Source organism: Lepidothrix coronata, unplaced genomic scaffold (assembly GCF_001604755.1).
Source record: "Lepidothrix coronata isolate B3197 unplaced genomic scaffold, Lepidothrix_coronata-1.0 Scaffold26, whole genome shotgun sequence".
Classification (NCBI taxonomy): domain Eukaryota; kingdom Metazoa; phylum Chordata; class Aves; order Passeriformes; family Pipridae; genus Lepidothrix; species Lepidothrix coronata.
The window spans coordinates 6,222,916-6,237,936 of NW_016690206.1; the positions used below are offsets into that span (position 1 = coordinate 6,222,916).

General features: G+C 37.7%; 1 protein-coding gene across 2 annotated transcripts in view; it reads right to left on the reverse strand.

Moving 5' to 3' along the window:
- The window catches only part of DROSHA (drosha ribonuclease III), a 70,742-nt gene that overhangs the window by 5,169 nt on the left and 50,552 nt on the right, over nucleotides 1-15,021 (reverse strand). For both annotated transcript variants that reach the window (XM_017809363.1, XM_017809364.1), the window contains 9 exons: nucleotides 14,397-14,467; nucleotides 13,288-13,332; nucleotides 10,426-10,583; nucleotides 8,763-8,868; nucleotides 5,106-5,247; nucleotides 4,073-4,155; nucleotides 3,857-3,960; nucleotides 2,045-2,137; nucleotides 1,198-1,244 (listed from right to left, as the gene is read on the reverse strand). In XM_017809363.1, the coding sequence (XP_017664852.1) occupies nucleotides 1,198-1,244; nucleotides 2,045-2,137; nucleotides 3,857-3,960; nucleotides 4,073-4,155; nucleotides 5,106-5,247; nucleotides 8,763-8,868; nucleotides 10,426-10,583; nucleotides 13,288-13,332; nucleotides 14,397-14,467 (849 nt within the window). The remainder of the gene's footprint in view (nucleotides 1-1,197; nucleotides 1,245-2,044; nucleotides 2,138-3,856; nucleotides 3,961-4,072; nucleotides 4,156-5,105; nucleotides 5,248-8,762; nucleotides 8,869-10,425; nucleotides 10,584-13,287; nucleotides 13,333-14,396; nucleotides 14,468-15,021) is intronic.

The window sequence follows — 15,021 nt, forward strand, 5'->3', positions numbered from 1 at the left end:
AAAGACAGTCAAAACTTGACTGGCAAGGCACTGAGAAACTAACTTGAAAGCTGGTTCTGTTTTGAGGGGTAGCTGGAGCACAGACCTCTAGAGATTTATGGCATTTAAACAAATACATATGTCAGAAGAGAGCCGTGAAGTCCTTGGACTGATAGGCCATGAGGCTCACAGGTCTCTGAGTGGTGATACTGTCAAAAGAAAATGCACTCAAAGAAAACTCCAGTAACACTTTGCAAATATTCAGCAGAGAAGGGAAGTTATATTTTTCTATTTGTCAAATTTACTGATGGTGAGAAGTATATGCCTAGCAGATTTTTATAAAAACATTTCTAAATTACACAGATTCATTGTTTTCTGAAATTTTTAAGCCCTTGAATTTCCAGATGCAGAAATAACAGATTAAAAGCCTCTGGCATCTGAGGAACTGCATGTCTTTCCTTTGAATCAAATGCAAAAAATGGCCCCTCCATGTTCTTCTCAATAGAGAGCTTCTGCTGCACAAAATGCTTGTAATCTATTTGCTTACAGCACATCCACACCTGGCACTTTAACCCAACTGACCAAAGTTAATTCATATAAGAAGCTTGCATACATTCATATCTGAGACTCCATTTCAGTGAAGGACTGCTCCCATGCTGGCTACCTAGCACAGAATTTAGAGAGATGTACACACAGATCCCTGGATCTTTGGCTGATATTACCCCTTCTTCATGGATAAATATCAATTTAAATTGGTTGAGAATCTGCTTATTAGATTTTAACCTAGTCAACTGATAATCTGAGATCAAATTTTATTTTCTAAAGTATTATTTTCCTCCTCCCCTAAATTAAAGGGTGAGACAACCCCAGTGTCTGGGACTATGCAGTCTTTTTCCGCTGCATACTTAAGCACAGAAAATCTCTATGAATCTTCACTGCACAGGGTTCCCTCAAAGTTGCATCCTCTAGAGCTGATCAGCTCTCTTTTATCTTCTGTAGCTGAGCAATTCTCTTTAACAAGTACCTGTTGGTATCGTATTAACTTCAACTGTTACAAATGTCTTGAAAGTACTAAAAGGGAAACTTGGTGCTTAGAAGCTGTCAGCATTTAGCATGTGTTCTGTTCAAAACTTATCCCCCACAAAACCTGCACCTTGCCTCACTAAAGAATGAAAAAGTAAATTATAAATTATTTTCTTTGCTATCCAAATATCTTACATTTTTCAAGTGCATCCATTGCAGCTCCCATTTCTGCTTGCTGAATACTGTGAAAACCAAACAAAAACATGTTACATGAGATCCAAGCTGTATAGAATTAACTTAAGTTTCTGACAAGGTGGAACACTAGCTACTTGTGTAATGAAACTCTGGATAACCAGCAGCTAGTAATTTCCACAGTGTATGATATATCAGTCTTTCCATAAATATGTGAGAAATAGTACTACAATGCAGTTAGAATAATTTTTAAACTTAGATCAATAACACTAACAAAATATTCTAGTCCACTCTTCACTAAAGCATTTACTTTTATAATTGAGAGAAAAAAAAGGAACAAAATCACAGATGTGTGAATGCTAAAAAGCCAGTGATATTTTTATAACAACTAGATTTGGTAGCAGAAAATAACGTGAGGTCTTTGAGGTTCATGGTCTTTGCACACTTAGAACCATTCCAAAATGCCTAGAAGTAATAACATAAGAAAAAAAAATCCATGATAGTGTTGCACTTAAATTGCCAGCATAAGCTGCACAGTAATCCAGTACCAAATCCAAAGGTAGCCACTGTTTCCTGGAAGCTGCTCTGCAATTTCTAGTCTGAGAGCCATAAATCGGTTAGCATTGCTAGCCACCTTGAAGGCAAGTTCACAAAAAAAAAAAAAAAAAAGCAGCCTAAGACTCAAAATTATACAGACATTGAACCCTTCAGGTATTCCTGAAGCAGAATAGTTTGAAGAAGGCTCTACAGCTTTCCTTTTCTAAGGCAAACCACACACTTGTCCTCTCCATGGTTAGTCATTTTGTATACCACCACACTCTAATACCATGTGATTAATTTTTCACTATACCTTGGACCTTTACCACATCCTATTCTTTCCCCTTTGAAGTACACAGCTACTGTGTATGTCCTGGCATGAGAAGGTCCCACTGTCTGCAAAGTCCTGAAAGAAGAAATATTTTATTAAAGCAGGAAGTATCGAAAACCATAATCTGTTTGTGGCACATACATCACCAAACTTTCAGTCTGGTCAATATATATAGTTCAATCGTGCAAAACGAAGAGCAAGGGTTGAAGGATGCCTGTATAGATTACCAGAATGGTGTTTGTATCAATCACATTTATTCCTCCCTGGAATAAGGAGCACCACATGAAAATTAAAACTTAATTTAACCTATAAGCAAAAATGCAAACTTATAACATGATATGTTTAAAAACAGTGAAAAGACTTGTAATAAAACAATAAATTATGTGTAGCTGTGCAACTGCAAATAAACACACCAATATGATTACGTGTGCACTAAAATTTTAGTTACTAAGAGTTTGGCAGTTAGCAAGGTTTTACAAGGCCTTTATGTTAGACATGGTAGCTCCCTACACACTGAATTATCACAGTATAAAGAAATTTTCATTCAGCTTTGAAAAGTTAGTCACAAAACAAACTTTCCATTTGAGCTAAGGTCTAGAACATGCATCAACAACCATCTAAAGAGGAAAAGATAATCCCCTAGACGTGCAATGAATTGCTTCTTTTGCAGTTTCTTCCTGCTGTCCAAAATCTCTCCCCACTTTCAGATCGAGTTCTTGCTACTACCTTGTTTCTCTTTAGATGGAGCACGAATTTCACAACAATTTTTAAAGTATCTAAATAAAGTACTCTATTTTCTGTGCACTGTGACAAGAGCAAATAAAACCACCCTGAATTTAAAACCAGCAGTACTGACTACAGTGAAACAGATAAGAAGAAAAGGAATTTAACAAGATAACAGGAAGATAACAGTGTATTACTAGGTCTAAGCTGTACTATAAAAATCAATTTATCATCACAGCAAAACAAAACAAAGATTTGGTACTTGATACTAAGTGGTTTTTACAAAAACTGGGTGTTGTTTTTATTGTATTTATGTCCCTCACTCAAAGAACCCTCATAGAGAGACACTGAGGAGTCAGATCTGCAGGGCAGTGGTTGCAGTATTAAAGCAACAGCACTTCTGAAGTGCACTGTTTGTCACTATAACTGAACTGCTAAATTTCACTGAAAACCTTACTTCAGTAAATGTGACAAATACACTTAGACTATCATTCTTCCTATCTTTTTAATATAATAATCACAACAACACAAACCTTGAACTTCATGGATAGCCTTTCTCTCTTCTTTTGGGGGCTAGCATTCTACATTAATTGAATGGATATGGATGCTATACAGTTTTAGGTTTATTATTGTCTCTTTGAAGCAGCTATTACACTGTTTTACAACTGAAAGAGAGAATGGAGATCCATCCCATCCAGCTTCAAGCATCTAACTGAGATGCACAAGTTAAAAGGTTCACTGCTCTGAGCTCTATCACTGAACAGGAGAACATATGTGGGATGAATTGCACACCAAAAACATCCAAAACCTGTGTTGCCCTTCAGTGCCTGACTGTGGATTAGAAACTGTAGAAGGTAAAATGCTTACTAATTCTTCCTCGTAATGGCTTAAAACACCTAAAGCCTAGAAAACACTGGTTCAACAATTTCCATCTTCAGATAGAGACTAGAGGGCTTGGATAACTACAACAAAACCAAACTATGGGAAAAATGTAGGGTGACTGATCACATCTTCCTCCATATACAAGAAAGACTTATAATTAGCTGGTATCCATAAGATGCCTGCTCTTACTTGTAAAGAGGAATATCTGGCTCTTTTCCTTCTGTCCTGAGAGTCAAGCAGCACTGTTGAAGCTGAGATTTAGGATCGTTCCAATCTTGATTTAAAATAAACTCCTGTAAGAAGTTCACAGAGATGTTTTATGATTGAGAGACTGTGGTAAGAGTCTCAAATGCAATAATGTGTTAAAACATAGTGGCAGAAAAGTAGAGATCTGACTGATCTTACCTTTAGCCGTGGAAAAAAGCATACATTCATGAAAGTGTGAACGTATTCCAAATCTTTATCAATGTACAGGGCAGCAATAAAGGCTGGGGGGGAAAAAAGGTACTGTCACTCATCTAAGGAGAACATTAGTGGCTTGCACTTTCAGAAACAAGTATCTCTGAGTACTTTAAAGCCATATTCAATTATGTTTCACAGCAGTGATCCAATGAGGGTATTATCCTGCATACTCAGGAAAAAATCAAGTTGACCAAGAGATTAAGTGATTTATCCAAATCCACCCAGTCATTTAAAGTGCTAGAAACAACGCTCAGCTCCTAATCTCACATTTTAACCAGCAGACCATGGATACTTACAAATAAATCTCTATTGGGTACCATTAAAAAATCTAGATATAAATCGCTCCTGTTTGTGTGCTATTTTCATTTGCTTAGAGGATTTGGCAAAAGCCAAGTGGTCTGAATGCATCACAAAATATATCAAAATATACAAGATAGGGATTAACTTTCTTAGCAGAATATTTATCACTGTTTCCACTTTCATTGGAAAGAAGGTAGCACAAACTTCAAAAATGGACTAAAAAGAATTTAATTTCCACATAGCCTTCCCTCTTGTGGAGTGATTGTTTTAAAACTTCCCAAAATGCAGACAAATGAACCACAGCAATATTCACCTGCTGAACGAACTACTTTGTCTTCCAACAGTGACAAGAACATATTAATTAAACACTGAAACTGCTAAATAGCTCAACTCAGACTACAAACTTTAATTTTCAAGACATGCTTTTGACCTGGTCACCGTGACCCCTCAGTTTCTAAGTCTTCAGCTTTCTATCTGCAATTATGCCTCTTTCTGCTTTCATACAGACTTGAAAAAACTATGCTAGTGTTCAAAAATCTGGCTGTCAGAGGTATAGGCATAATTCACATGAGAATATGAACACACATTTTTAGAAGTGGTTTGGGTGATTTCTCATGGCTTTCTTAAGCCCCAAGAAAAAGGAAGTCACTAAGTTGTTATAACCAAATTAACTCACATTCCAAGAGATCAGCCAAAGTCTTAGTTCGAAGAGTTACAGGTCTTTTTGTCTTGTCATTAGTGATGGCAAATTCTTGCATACCCAGCTCTTCTGCCACCTTGGCCTGTGTCCTGTTGTTCACCAAAGAACTTCTCAACAGCTGAAACAGAAAGAAGTTTCATTCAATGGTAACAATTACAAATAGCAAACTATGAAAGGTAGGGAGAGCTGGGGAGAAAAAGTTACTTTTACCCTTACAGTCAGTCACTTTTCTCAGTTTATTGACATTTTGTTTCAGGACACCTCAAGTGATTTACATAAACACACACACTGTCATTCTTTCTACTGCTGATTTTTCCTTCTGTTTCAATTCTTCTTACCAATCTTTATTTATTCTATCAACACATTACTTCTGGATGTATGTCTTGCATTTAAAATGCCTGCTTGTGAGCTTCTTTACAATTATATACCATCTCTTCAGGAGTCCTGTACTTTTTTAGCTAACGTGCAGTTTTCTAGTTTAAGTAATACACAGTTATATACATTTTTTCACATAAAATGTAAGTAAACAATATTCTGGAGTCTATGGAGCAGCCCTGGTGTCCATCAAATAAGAAATAAATAGGCAGCAATTAAAACAAATACATACACTGCAAGACAGTGCAGTGTTTCAGAATAAGCAGATGAGGAAGCTTCTCCACTCCTTTGGCCTGAGAAAAAGTACATACTTGGACAGCCTGCATGTACTATTTGCTCTACTAAAAGGCAGCACAGCTGAGCCAATGCATCCCTCACAAGGATCGCCTGTAACATTTTCAATGTATGAAAATGTCAGGGATGCCTAGTTCTCTAGCAGGGTGCCCCAAAATGCTTAACCTTGGCTCTAGGCAGATTGCTTAAACATAAAGCTCTGCCCAAGATATAATCCCATACAGCTTAAAAGAGTATTTTGGAATTTTAGGGGTTTATACAATTTTCTGAACCCCTGGCAAGGTGAGCTTTTTTCCGTTTGTCTGCTTCTTTGCTTTAAATGAAACAGCATTAATTTAAGAAGTTAGAGGTATTATAGGAGGGGGGGTGAGAAGTAAAGAACGTCTCTCTTTTCCACTGTTTATGTGTAATCTAGAGTTGAGACTCTGCATACACATTTTTTCTCTCTTTGTCTTCCATATCACATTTGCTCATCTTATTAGATTCAACTTATATTCTACCTGGCTCCAGCCTGTCGACTGAGCTTATGAAAAATCAAGATTTATTTGCTGTACTTGATACTTCATCTCTCACAACAGATAAATAAAGAACAGTATGTTCATAATTTGTTTGGCAGTGATGTATGAAGCAGATACCCACAACTTGATCTTCATAAACTAGGCAGACCATAGATAGGATTATCACCTGCCTCCCTAACCTCTGCTTAAACTTGTTTTCTACTTGTTTTTTTCCAAAATTCCCAAGCACCATATGTAACCCACGAGACAGAAGTGCAGTGTCCCATGACAAAAATCTGTTTCTTGTAACAGGATTTCTTTTGTTGCGTTTACAGAGTATTTATTTTGATGGGATCCATAATCATGATTAGTAGCATTATAAAACAAAGAGCAACATATACACTACACAGTGAATTAGAGATGGAAAAAAACACCCAGTTATCCTTTTAGCACTGTGGTTATTAACTTGCTCTGTATTAGCATTTGCCTCCTCTACAAGTGTGATCCAGCAAGAAACTCAATTCCCCTTAATGATATGGAGAAGACATAGTACCTGTGCCTTTCCAGCAGCTTTTTTAGAGCTAGTCTCCACTCTGGCAACAAACAGCCTGCATCACTGCAGATGCTGTAACATGTGACAGATGCTCAGCTGGAGCTTAACTGTAATTACAAAGCAATTTTTAAAAAACTTTTTAATTCTTTCATCTTCAAATAGCATACTACTAGCTGTGACTGTACCAGAAGAACCCATAAGCCAGTAGTGGAGAAGCTGTATCTTCCAACATTCAATAAAATGTTAACTTCTTTTTGGCACATTATTTGGCTATCTCAAAGTATGTTGATAAGACTATGTTCTCCTTTCTTTTTTTAAATATAGTTAATTTACAGACATGTCTCTACAAGCAATCACTCCACTCTGGAAAGCCACTGCATTGCCAGTCAAGTGGAATCCTTGGCCAAAATCACCCTCAATGCACCAGACACCAATCAGCTGATGTTTCATTATTCTCTCAAATTTAAGTATGGTCCCAGATGACAGGAGAAAGAGCTCAGTGTTTTCTGTTTCTCTTCAGATTCCACATTATCAGTCTCCTTTCTCACGTCTCCTTTCATTTACCCTCAAAATTAAAAACATTTTAAGAGAATTTTCTTTTTTTCTGCATGCGCATTCTCAGATTTCAAATTTTATTCTAGGCATTGTCTGCTTCAGCATCCATTTCACTCCAACTTTGTAGTTTCACCTACAAACTTGAACTGTGCAACTTGTACTTGCCAACTCACTAATCATTAAATTAAGCAACACACAGATGTTCTGATCATTGTTCTGAGTATTTATACCCATTAATAGCAACATTTCATATCCTTCTGTCCAAATAGTTCTTGCAAGATTTATCTTACTATAACACCACTAATGCCTACATTCTTTAAAGTCATGTATAAAACAAAAAAATCCCACCAGGCTTTATATCCACTGTCTCCTGAATCCATACATATGTAACTGAAACTTATGAAGTAGTGAAGAAAAATTGAAGTCACTTTTAGTCAGAGCACATATTTTCTTTCTTGTAAACAGCTTTAGCCCCAAAGACCCAAGAATCATATTCTTGATAACACATTGCCTGCTAGAGACCTAGTATTGCCATCTCTCTGTTGATCTGAGGAAACCACTCTAAAATTAGGCTACTTCCTAATTTTAACTAGAAAACTTGACTCACACTCCTGATACATGTATTCCTTTTTTTGTTCTAATTAAGACTTTTAAAGTAAGAAAAAAGTTAGTAAGTCCAAGAAAACTTCTTACTTGCAAACAAAGCCACCTGTTCAGCTGCAGTACTAAATGAATCAATCAGGAAAAAAACTACATATACTATTACGCTATGTTTAAAGTCCTGTAAATTGTTGAAACATCCCCAAACTGAGTTTTCAGAGCCCAGATAAGAGAGGCTAAAAGACTACAGCAATCAACAACAGGTGAGTATAGCAATGGTAACATTAAATTCAAAAGCTACCACAGGAGCTCCAGATTGAAGACAACAGGAAAACCAGACTAAAATAGATCATATAAACTTTTTATCAGCAAGTATAACCCTGCCGGGTTGCAAGTTAAACAGACCAGAAGTTATGAATAAAAAAAAGTCACGTGATACACCTATTTAAATAAATGGTTTAAGACACCCATCTTTAAACAAGAACAATGTCCCAATTTCATCGCCAACATCATTAAAATTATTGATCCATTTCACAGACTGAACAGAAATTATTGAAATTATTGCACTGGGCTCATAAATCACCATTTCTTATTCACTGCAGTGCTCATGACTTAAAATTAACAAAGCCTTATTAAGAGCAGCGGTTGCTGAGGCTTCTTTTATTAATCAAACTCAGAATAATTCACTAGTTGTTCCCATAATTTCAGTCTCCATCCCACTCTTGCTCTTATGGAGAGCATGATTGATGGCCATCTCACCGTTAAGTGCCCTTCATGATGATCGGGGAAATGTATGAACAAATACTCAGTGGCTACCAACTGCATTATGGAGTCACCCAGGAATTCCATCCTCTGGTTGTGGCCTCTGAAAAATGAGACATCAATGCAGCAAAATCAATAAGCACTCAGGGAGGAAAAAACCAAAACCAGCATGCACACGCAAATTAAAATAAAGAGTGATCTGAAAGTGAGCCTTGCTCATTTCTGAACACATTTAAGACAATTTTCCAGTGTTAATCAGGTGAGATGAAAACATAGTTCATTACTGTTGTAACACCAACTTTCAGGCAAAAAGCAGATGAGGATAGATACATACAAATACAATCATTAGATCACAGATCTGGGACTAATTCAAGGAGAAGAGCAGTTGACATCAAATTTGTAACAGGATAAGGTCTCTATCTGAAACTTCTGGTAAGAAAGTGAACTAATGAATGCAACAACTTCAACAGAGAAAAAGGTCTGTCTATTCACAAGAAAGAAAAGGATCAGGGTTTCAACTCACACGAGATCCTGGAGTGGGTAACCACTGATATGAAGTTTAACAAGGGCAAGTGCTAGATTCTGCACTTGGGACAGGGCAAGCCTGGTTGTGTGTATAGACTAGGGAATGAGGCTGGAGAGCAGCTTGGTCAATGGCAAGGTGAATATGAGTCAGCAGTGCCCTGGCAGCCAGGAGGGTATCAGGCTGTGCCCTCTGTGTCCCGGGGGCATCAGGCAAAGCATTGCCAGCCGGTCGAGGGAGGTGATTCTCCTGCTCTGCTCTGCACTGGGGCCGTCTCACCTTGATTATTGTGTGCAGTTTTTTGTACAAAACAATATTGTGTGAAGGGTCTGGAGGGGAAGCTGTAGGAAGGGTGGCTGAGGTTACTTGGTCTGTTCAGCCTGGAGAGGAGGAGACTGAGAGGAGACCTCGTTCTGGTCCACAATATCCTCATGAGGGGAAGCAGATGGGCAGGTACTGATCTCTTCACTCTAGTGACCAGTGACAGGACTCAAGGAAACAGCATGAAGCTGAGTCAGAGGAAATTTAGTTTGGATCAGGAAAAGGTTTTTCACCCAGAGGGTGCTTGAGCACTGGAAAAAGATCCCCAGGGAAGTGGTCACAGCACCAACCCTGTCTGAGTTCAAGAAGCATTGGAACGATGTTCTCAGGTACATGGTGTGATTTTTGGGATGTCCTGTGCAGAGCTAGGAGTTGGACTCGATGATCCTGATGGGTCCCTTTCAACTCAACATATCCTATGATACTGTTTCCTTGAAACAGTATCTTTGCTTACAACAGAAGAGGGTTGCACTTGGACCAAAAAGCATGATTTTACTTCCTTCCTCTGTCCAAATGTACCTCCAGGTATGTTTTGCTACTGCCTCAGGAGTGATGTGCAAATATCAGTGATGCAGAAAACTCAAGATAAACACCAGCACAGGTCTCCAACATCTTCTATAGTCTTTCCCAAGGTATCCACTACTGACTACCGTCAGAGATGGAATACTGAGCCAGGGAGGCTTGTGAACATAGTTGCTATATTCGCTTCCAGAAAACAGATATAACATATTTTGTTTACAAATAAGGCACTCTGGGATATATAATGGAAGGGACAACAACAACAGAGCTATGTAAGGACTCTTGGTATGTACTCACAGAGTCAGATGGTTAAAGCCTACTGTCCTCAGAGTGAACGCACGTGCTAGAAGCCGAACGTGAGTGAAGATGACTCCAATTGCCTCTTCAAACTCCGTAAGCTTTTGAAGAACTGGAGAGGTCTCAATGAGTTGCCTGTCAGTATTGGACTCCTGCAGCTGCAAGAAAAATGAAGTGAGAGTAATGATAAAGTGACACTGCTGCAGAACTTTTCAGAGAAAAGCAAGCCTTCTGTAAATCAAGGGCAAAGAATACAATGGACAAGTTGTTCCATGGACAGCTGAACCAAGAAAACCAGGCTTCCTCTGCTTTTTGGTCTTGGGTAACTACCACGCAAAGAAGACGTGAGCTCAGATGTATGCTTTTTTAACAGTTGAGGCATTTAAACACATCACTTACATGTCTCTATGTGTGGATAGCATGGAATACTTAGTTTCACAAAATATGTACAATTGCACATGTCTCCATTTTACAGTATTATCATATTATTTGTAACTGAGCAAAAGATTCAAAAATTATTAGAATAGGGCTGGCAGACTGACAGCTTGTCAAGAGAGACAAAACCCAAATCAATTTCTCCCACTTTCCTTTAGTATCAAAAATCAAGAATAAATACTTTGTATATGAAATTCAAAAGGGCACAATAACACAACAAAATTAAAATTATTGCTTTGGGTCAGTATCTTTTGTTATCACTTTCTTGTCTGATGTCCTTGAGATGTGGTGACAGGGTTAAATGCCTTTGTGGAGCTGGGAAATGGCATTTCCTCCAGCCACTATGGGCATCTCTTTTGTATAGTAATGCCTTACAGGAGGAATCATCCAGAAGAGGATGTAGAAAAGAAAAGTAAGAATAGCCACAGCTTTTTAAAGCGGTATTCACATCATTTTTGGTTTGTTGTCTGTCCGTATTCTATTAATTGAGCTTTTGGCTCACATTTTCATAGAACTACATATCCTTGCACAAAAATCTCACAGTTGGGTGATAACGGTCAGTTCAGACCGTTGCATGTGGAACTGAGACTGCTTTTTTCTTCCTCAGGCACAGCCCTTTCTAGTTACCTACACAGAATTTTGTCTGCTCTTTTAACTCCACAGTTAGTCACTCTTGCGTTCTCACAATTGGACTGAAATTCTTCAGTATGCTGTTGTCCCTGCTACCCTGAAGAATTTGGTATTGTCAATGAACTGCCACCTCACTGCTCATCCTCTTCCCTAAGCTGCTGATGTGAACAGCCTGTACTCCAGCAAAGATCTCTACAGAAATCTGCCAGTGATCACCAACCCTTGTAAAATGCAATCATTTCATTCCTGTTCTCCATTTCTTATGTTTCAGCCATTCCTTTAAATCTTGTAAGGACTGACGGTATTCACTGGGGTTGCATTTTTATTGCTTTAAAAAAAAACAACAAACAACATTTTTAAAAGCCTTTCCTGAGTGTCTTTCTAACAGCTTCTCAGTAAATCCAGCAGACAGTATCATCTGCATTATTACATGCTTTTTTGTCTCCTACCTTTTGGAGGTAGGACTTGTCTTCACATGTCTTTAGAAAGAGTCCATAAATATCCATGTGACCACTAATTATTTTCTCATTACTATTTCTACAGACCTGGCTACTGCCAAATAACAGGGTTACAGATCTTCAGTTGTGTGCATCTTACCCAGAGCTTTTTTTTTTTTAACTGGGATCTCATTTGGTGTACTTTTAAAATGCAATTTTTCAGGCTAGCTGTGCCCAAAGGCCAACCTGAGCAGCCTGTGTTTCACCTACTGGCAAAACAAGCTAGGATGGTTTTTGGGACATGGAAGAAAATTTTCATCACACAACTTAAGGTAGTAGCGAGAAATTACAAGCTTCATACACTGACTCTCCAATCTCTAAGTCTTTGTGAAAGCAGAGACTAAAAGGTTAAAATAAAGTAAGAGAAAAGAAAGAAATTCACAGTAAGAAAAATCTTCTTGGGAATTTGTGCCACCGTGCAGGATAGCTGGTGGAGTCTCAAAAGTTTATCTTCCCATTAATAGTTTTTTCTATTTACACTCAGAAAGAGAGGGTTGTAAAAAACACATTTGTTGCTGATTTGTTGCTGAAGATTTTGGCTATGCACCCATTGCTGTTCTTGCAGCACTCCTGCACGCTCCTGTTTCCAGTGAAGACAAGGAGCTACAGTGCAAAGAGGCTCTGAGACTTGCTCTAGGTCTGCCCCAAAACTGAGTCATGGAAAAAGGACTAGGAAACCATTGTCCCAACTTCCAGCCTCATAAACTGACAACTTGTGAAGTTGTATCCTTCAATATATGGAGAATAAGTTAGCCTTCAGACACCTTCACAATTTTAGTGCTTATTTGGTATTAAAGTTACTGGCATCACTGAAACAACCATAATATCATTGCACACACGCAAACACACACATATACATCAAAACCAGAATCAAATTAAAACTCTTACTCCACTCAACTAATGTGCCTTCCTACTATTAAGGTTTCAGTCCTAATTTCAGGTTAAGAAAATATGTACATAGACAGTGTTTGCACCCTTTTTCCCCAACTTCGAGAAGACGAACAAGAAGCTGTCAAAATGTTATCTCTCACTGGATTTATTTTATAGGCACAGTTATATAACAAATGTGAGTCAAGGAAAAGCGAATGATTAATCCTCAGAGAGACAGAGACTAATTTATTAAAAAACCCCACAAAAGCCCCATATCTCAAACCAAACACAAAGGCAAACAGATATATATATTCCTTTGGCTACTTTTTAGCACAATTTCTGAGACGCCATCACAATGGAAACCTACAGAAAAGCATCCCTAAAAATAAAAGAGAGCTATGAAATTTATTATAGAAAGGGATACACTTACTTGAAGTGGGTGTAGTGGATAATTAAGCCATACATCCCGCAGGTCCTGCAAACATTGAAAGATGTCTTTAATGCTCAAGGGAGTCATTTAACAAATTCCACAGTACTAAATAAAATGTCATTACTTGAAATACTGAACTATTTCAGATGCTGACTCTGCTTATTGCAAATTCAATAGTGCTGGCAAACTAATTTTTAAAATCGTGTATTTGCTGTTCAAACTGCCTGTAGTTCTCCCAATTAGCTTGTGACAAAGAGGTGGAAAAATCCTTGAAACATATAAAACATGGTTAAAGGAAGAAAAAGATTTGTTTAAGCCTCAGGACTAACTTTATTTGCAAGTACTCCTCAGTATCAAGTTTGATTTCAACAAGGGCAAGGACTGAAAAAGAAAAAGAAAACCACTTATTTTCTATTTCTTATAGGTTTCCTTCACTACAGCCACTGAGCAGGAAATAAACAGTGAGTTACAATAAGCTTCAAAATACTTCTATTTCTAATAAGCTTTGTCGTTTCAGACTCAGAGGAAGGAGAATTCTGTACAGTTCATCTGCTCATGGCTGCCACACGTTGTCCTCAGCAGTATGTATTTTCCTTCACCATTATATGGTATATATTTGCACTAAAAATCATCTAAGACACAGTATGCAAGAACAGATCAGACTTGAATTATGCAATTGGGTAGATGCTGGATGAAATGCCCTCTTTTTTTTTTTTCCCCAAGCTTTTAGGAGTGGGATGATGCAACCGATGAAACAGGAATAGTTGCTCTACATGTGCATCATTCCTCAAAGCCTGCCAGTTGGATCCACAGCACCTATTTCTGTTGTTAGAGCAGCCCTTTGAATTGAAGCCTGTAGGTTTCCCATGCACTCACTCTTCCCTAATTCAGCCATTCAACTTGCGGCACACCAGAGGAAACACCATAATTTTTTTGCGCAAACCAGTAGAGCTTGCTGTCCTAAACACATTATTATATTTTATTCAATCTCCGGGAACTACGCACAACACATGCAGTATTCCTGTTCATTTGTGATCCTCAAGTAAAACAATGGACAAGAAAGCACGTCTTAAGTTATTTTTAAAATGGAAATCAAATCATATAAATACCTTTTCATTGAAGAGCAAACGTCCAAATAATTGCTTTGCCTCTTCTAGGCTCCCCTCTAGATAAACAGCTCCTACATGAGGGGACCAATATGCCAAAGGTCAATAATGCAATTAGTATTTAGAAAATTACTAAGCACGGGAAAGTCAAAGATCTTTGCCTTCTCCATCTCTAACACATTTATTTTTAAAAGCATGCTTTCTGTAGCAATACCTATTTTGGAGAAATTTAAAGCACGTTAAACACCAACATAAATCAATTGTCATAAAATGCACAGAAAAACCTGAAATAATTGTATCAGTGATAGAAAATGATACATCCAAAGAGCAAAGTTTAAACAAACTAGCCCAGAAGCAATACATTTCTAAAAGTACTTTCCAGTAAACAGCTAACTATACAATATATGCATATAGGGAAACCCATGAAATATGTTTCAATAGCTAGCAAATAACTGCATTTATTCTGTACTTCCAGCAACATTATATTCTGCATATAAATGATGTATCAGGAATATTACAAACCTCAAGGCCTTCTCAATATCACAATAAGACACTGTGATACAACAATACATTGGAAACTGCACCTTTGCATCTCTCACTTTTTGGAGAGTATGGCATTTATTTATTT